This window comes from Mus musculus, chromosome 2, assembly GCF_000001635.26.
Source record: "Mus musculus strain C57BL/6J chromosome 2, GRCm38.p6 C57BL/6J".
NCBI lineage: Eukaryota > Metazoa > Chordata > Mammalia > Rodentia > Muridae > Mus > Mus musculus.
In genome coordinates this window covers 112,861,495-112,867,833 of record NC_000068.7, presented here as the reverse complement: position 1 = coordinate 112,867,833, position 6,339 = coordinate 112,861,495, and the positions used below count along the sequence as shown (strand labels likewise).

General features: G+C 40.6%; 1 protein-coding gene across 9 annotated transcripts in view; it reads left to right on the top strand.

Moving 5' to 3' along the window:
* The window catches only part of Ryr3 (ryanodine receptor 3), a 586,052-nt gene that overhangs the window by 349,572 nt on the left and 230,141 nt on the right, over positions 1-6,339 (top strand). For all 9 annotated transcript variants that reach the window (XR_003951556.1, XM_017316705.2, XM_017316711.2 and 6 more), the window contains 4 exons: positions 456-559; positions 1,724-1,807; positions 3,938-4,097; positions 5,894-6,041. Coding sequence is in view for 8 of the 9 variants with exons in the window: in XM_017316705.2 (XP_017172194.1) it covers positions 456-559; positions 1,724-1,807; positions 3,938-4,097; positions 5,894-6,041 (496 nt within the window). In the remaining variant the exon portion in view is untranslated. The remainder of the gene's footprint in view (positions 1-455; positions 560-1,723; positions 1,808-3,937; positions 4,098-5,893; positions 6,042-6,339) is intronic.

Here is a 6,339-nt window from a genome sequence, read left to right as displayed (position 1 = left end):
AATATCCTGTTAAAATTAATTTGATCTTATTCTTTTATTCTTCTAACATGGTTTTAATAAACTTTCAAGATTACACAAGTGGTCCCTATCTGTAGGCCTTTGTGGTCAAAGGCATGCTATCCTCCAGTAACATTATGGTGATGTGAATTTTTAATGAAAGCATGGCTACCACCTATAAAAACAGTAGCATACTTGTCTGAAAAATTATGCTCTAAGTGCAAACACCTGTCTTGAAATACATCCTCAGAGTTCAAGACATTGTCACCTTGGGAGCCATATGTAAGATTCCCAAGAGAATCACGTGCATTCACCTATCAGCAAGTTGCTGTCTTTGTCCTGTCTGACATGGATTGCCTGGTCGTGCCCCCCCCCCCCAAGGATGTTCACTTTTGTTTTCACAGGTCAGTGCCAGCTGTCAAGACTTAAATCCTCTCCCCTCTTATATTGTCACCTAGGTGCGGGATGACAACAAAAGGCAGCATCCCTGCCTTGTGGAGTTTTCAAAGCTCCCTGAAACTGAGAAGAATTATAACCTGCAGATGTCAACGGAAACCTTGAAGTGAGTGTTTAATTGAGTGCGGACTAGACAGTGAGCGGATGGTTTGATGCATTGTAACTAAACTGCAAAGGCATGTCCCTCTTGTCTCCAAACGTAACACACTGATAAATCCTGGGCAATAGTGATTCTTCATGTCACAGAGTTTAACACAGTAAGGAGCTGACTCACATTAGTGCTTAGTGAATGTATTTCTCCAGAGACCATTTGCCATTTGCTGTTTTTCTGGAAATGGGAAAAATGCAGGAGGCATGGAGCAGGATAGAGGAGAGAAATACAACCAAAGGACCAAATGTTACTGTGGTTAGTGTTAAATCAAGTAAAAAAAAAAAAAAAAATAGGATAGTGTTGAAAGCAAAGGAAAATTTGGTTTGATTACTAAAATCTAAGTTTTTAATCAACTTTCAATTGTTCCACCATCTCATTTATGATCCTAAAAAAGACCCAGACTCCCTAGTCCATGTGGACCTCCCATAATTCCCTTTGTGACTCTTGACTGCTGCTTCTTTGTATTTTCTTTTCCTTGTCAGTGCAGAATACTCTAACATTGTCTGATCACATAACAAAGATGTCATAGGCTTACAAACACGCTATCTTTAATTGTACTATGCTTTTTGAGAAAACCATTTTATGCATCTTGCTACATCAAGTAAAATTCAAGATGCTATACAGACATCATGCAGCAAGTATTTGCTGACCTAAAGATTTAATGTTAGAATCCTGTCTATTCCATGAACCCAAGTCCTTGATATAATTCAAAGTGAATTTCAAAACTAGAAAATGTCTCCATGTGGGGCAGTTAACAAGCTTCTCTTTCACGTTCTTATGCTTGCTATCACCTAAATCAGAAGTTGGCACATTATGGCCTGTGGGACAAACCAACCAGCCACCTGTTTCAATAAATACATTTACATTGCAACAAAGCCAGGCTCACTGTTTTGCATATTATTGGTGGCTACTGTTTCCCCATAATGGCAGAGTTAAGTAGCTGTGACAGAGATATGTGGTACACAAAGCCTTGCTGTCTGCCTCTTAACAGAATATGTTGAACAACCTCTGGTCTAAATGAATAGCTTTTGTCCACTTAACCAGCTCAGACATGGGTTAGGGTTCTTATTACCCTTCATCTTTCAGTTGACACAAGTCTCTTCCTATGCTATATCACAGAACCTTGCTGGCCCTGGGGTGCCACATTGCTCATGTTAACCCAGCTGCGGAAGAGGATCTAAAGAAAGTCAAGCTTCCCAAAAAGTAAGTGAACTTTCTAATGGCTCAAGCAGAACATGGAAGCTGGGGCGGGGGGGAGGTTTAGAGGCCATGCACAAAGGCAGATGACAGACTTTGTGTCATCTTAGAATGTTCCTCTAGTTACTTAGATGACTGGAACCCTCAGAAGATACCCACTGGAAAAGAAGCATTTCAAAGTCCCCTCTCCTTTTGCACATTCTTCCCAGACCTAGTGCTAGTATGATTAATTTTTAGCTAGGAGGTATGCAGACCTCAAATGAATCCACTCTGGTGAATAGGAAGAACAGTTGGCAAAAGAGCTTGGATATGGTTCCTAGTCACTGCAGAGACTCATTCCACTGCCCTGGCACTGGGATAACACATAAATCCTTAAGAACATGGGATTCTGTATCAGGATTTCATTTACCTCTCTATAGCTCTAGTGTGTCCTACTGTCTTTCCTATCTCTACATCCAGACAGTTTCTCACACTGTCTGCTGGCTCATTCACTGTTCTGTTCTCTTGCTCCTCAGTGCCAGCTCTGGGTATGCACACAATAAAACACAAGTGTCGTGACTAGAGCCAAAGCAGTGCCATCCTTAATGACATGCTCACCATCACTATCCTGCTTACACTCCCAAGCCCATAATGAGTCAGTCTCCTGATGTCATAGCTCCTGATGTCAAGGAAATCGTATCTAAGAGAGGATATCTGGAGAGGCATACTTCTAGCTGAGGTTGCTAGAACCAGTACATACTGAGGCTATCAGGAGCAGCTGTCCTGAGACTGGATGGTCTCCTATGACTACCATAGATTCTGTATCCCGTGCCTTGCAGAGGGTTCTATATAGAATTGGCCTTAGATTACCATGTTCAAGTTTTTGCTCTAGTCTGGGCAGTTAGTAGTCCTAAAGCTCATGGGCACCTCTAGACTCATATTCTCACATGGATATAATAACTGCCCTGGGGATAGTCACCCTATTCACAATGTACTCAACCTTTGCCCTTATACATATATCCACTTGACTCATAGTAAGCTCCTTCAAATTTGCATGCTATGTTGCAAATTATAGGCATTTGAGGCCATGACTCCTGCAATGGAGAACTAACTGCAAAAGTCACCTCATGCTCACAAATTTTCAGCTGTCACGGCTTTTTGTTTTAATTCCAAGAGGAAAGGTTGGGCTTTGCAAGAATGGGTGGCCATTCTATGCTAACTTATAAGAAAGCCTTTACTTCCAAGTTTTATCCTTGTCAATATGGTTTTAACATTTTGTGTTCCTAAGTAGAATGGAGAGGTTTCAGATGATGTTGCAACATGCTGAGTGTGTCCTTCATTTCCACAGCACATAAACAGTTTTCTTATATATAAAGATAGATTTGCATTATTGACTGCGCTCTTCAATGTTATCCTTTGAAATATATGAGATATATTAGTTGTAAGATGCTACAAAGAGGGAAGATTTTGTTTCTGCCTTTATTTGCTTAGTGATTATGTACACGCACACACACATGCATGCACACACACACACATATAATCTTAGTAAAGTAAAACTAATACACAAACTCATTACTGTTTACAGTATTGAGTGTGACTATGAGTGCTCAGCCATAGATGAGTTAGCTGTACCCACTCCCACACCAAAAGCTCAGGAATCACCCCAAAAGAAGGCACAGGAAACGTTAGAGTATGGGAAGAAGTACTGTGAAACACTGTAGAGACAGCTATGGTTATTAACAGAAGACCTATTCTAGATTGACCCTGTAAAAAATTTCAGCAGGCGGTAGGAGCTGATTCAGGGCACTGCCTTCCACTGAGGAGCTAGTGGCAGTTGATGGCTGTCTGCTAGGGAAGGAGAGTTACATGTCTTTTGATAGATGGCTACTGGTAGGTTACCCATGCCCCACTGGATGACCCCACACCAATGCAGAGATGGGAAATTCTAACTGGACTCAATAGATAATTTATAAAGAAGGCATGCAATTTGAAGTGAGGTATGTTGTAAGGAGCTTGGAGATAATTGAAAGGAGATAGTAGGATATTGATATACATTATATGCATATGAGATTTTCAAAAAATAAATCTGTAAAAATCTAGAAAAGGAGAATCATATGTATTTACTCAAAATGTGTATACTTTTTCATTTACTTGTAGCTATATGATGTCCAATGGCTATAAGCCAGCCCCTTTGGATTTATCTGATGTGAAGCTGTTACCACCTCAAGAAATTTTAGTGGATAAGCTTGCAGAAAATGCTCACAATGTTTGGGCAAAGGACAGAATTAAACAAGGTTGGACCTATGGTATTCAACAGGTAAGGAGTGTTGGGTCAAGCATGCTAGAGAAGTAGGTACGGTCATCCATCAAAATGTCATTTTGCTGTGGAGCATGTGAGATTGGAATATGGGCAATGCCCTTGTGTTCTATCCCTCACAGTGTGGTCTGTTTATTATTTATAGAATCGTGGACTAGGTAAAATTTGTAACAGTCACACTGAATTTGGATACAGGCATCATTTCAATTTATAGACGTGGATAAACATTATCTCTCCTTTAGTTAGAGATTCACTGATAAAATGTCCTCTGTGCTTACTTTATCTCAGTCTCTCTTTTATTTTTTCACTGTAGATAGTTAAGTTTTCATGATACCCTCAAAGGCTAAGGTTAGGAGCAAATCAGTACCCTAAGCCAGTAATCTTTTTGGGATAGATCAATGTCATCGGTCAGCAGGAGTTCTGAGGTGACCTCAAATAACAAACCACTGAGTTAGTTCAAGGGGAAACAGCTTAGACAGAGAATGAAGCAACCTGCCCAGAAGCTACACATACATATACCCTCTCTCTCTCTCTCTCTCTCTCTCTCTCTCTCTCTCTCTCTCTCTCTCTCTCTCTCTCTCTCTCTCTCTTTTCATGCCACTGAACTAAAGATCCCTGGGCAAAGGTAGAACTCCTGGCTTAACCATGAAGTAACCTAACAGCTAGGTTCCTAGCAAGGAGTCAAGCAAAGTTTAGAATCGGGATTCACTGCAAACCATTTGACACACTTTTTTCCCTAAAATACTTTCCTCGTTCACTTAATCATTAAGGGTTAGTATTCAGAAAGTTCATATGAGTTAACTCATACATCAGCCTCTATGTTCTTCTCATCACTGTGACAAATACCCACCAAAGGAACGTAAAGAAAGGGGGAGAGGTGTCACGTCAGGTTATAGTTCATCATGATAGGAGAAAGCATGTGGTTATAGCAGTTTAGGCTGTGGAGGCAAGAACTTGTAGTACAGTTTGTTTGTATCTTTCTGGATCAGGAAGCAGAACAAGGTGGTGCTATCACCTATAAAAGATTGCTCCCCCCTCAGTGTCTCTCTTGGACCAGCCCAGCCTTCCCTCTTAAAAGATTCCACAGTCTTCCCAAAACAACAATATAAGCTGCAAACCATATGTTCAAATACATGGGACTGTGAAGGATATACAGTTTCAAACTCTTCCAAACTTAGCTCCAGAAAATCTGGAAGGCAATGAGAATACAGGGGGGGGGGGGATAGGCATAGAGACCTGGGAGCCAGGAGGTTTGGAAAGTGTACCTTGGTTTGAGTGACTTTTTTTACATTTGACCTTTTGTTACTTTCTTCATAGTCTCTTCTCAAAACCTAAAGATGACTCCCCTGCACAGTCTACCCTTTGAGACAAGATGGACATGATTTGCCTCTGCCACTCTCTCTAGTGTCTCTCTGATGACTTAAGACAGTGCTTTGATGGGGTGTGGACATTAAACTGAAGCATGAATTTCCTTAAGGAAATAGTTACACTGTTCCCATGGGCCTTACCTTGGGAATGAAGTTTCCTAACCAACTTGATGACACTTTATTTGAAGGCTGGCATTATTAAAGTGTGTTTTTAATGCTAGCTTTGAGCATTAGTAAGATTTCCTCTTTTATACTCATTTAATCCTGAAGAGAAGTAGCAAATATGCACACTGCTAAATATCAAGCCACATGGGGGAAATCTAAGAGACTAGGATGAGCCAGCCAAGCAGACAGGAGTGTGTGAGTAGGATGGGTTGCTTGTAAAATTGAAATGTGTTTTCTTGGCACCTTTCCTTTGGCTTCACATAGGATCTGAAGAATAAAAGAAATCCCCGCCTGGTGCCATATGCATTACTAGATGAGCGCACCAAGAAATCAAACAGGGACAGCCTACGTGAAGCTGTACGGACATTTGTTGGTTATGGGTATAACATTGAGCCTTCAGACCAAGAACTAGGTAATGAGCTGTGATCATCCATTCTTATAACACTTTACCAACAAGTCCTCATCTAGGAAATGTTTCCTTTACAAAGGTCTAATTTTTACTATTGGAAATGGTATGTTTTTAATGGTATAGTTCCTAAACTGTGATGTTTTATTCTTGGAGAATTTCATATGTGCATGCAATGGGCTTTCCTCATATTCTCACCATGGATCTTACCCCCAACTCTTATAAGATGTGCCCTCACCTCCCCTCTCCTTCCAAATTTGTATCCTTTTTTTGTCTTTATAACCTACCAAGTCCAATTCATGCT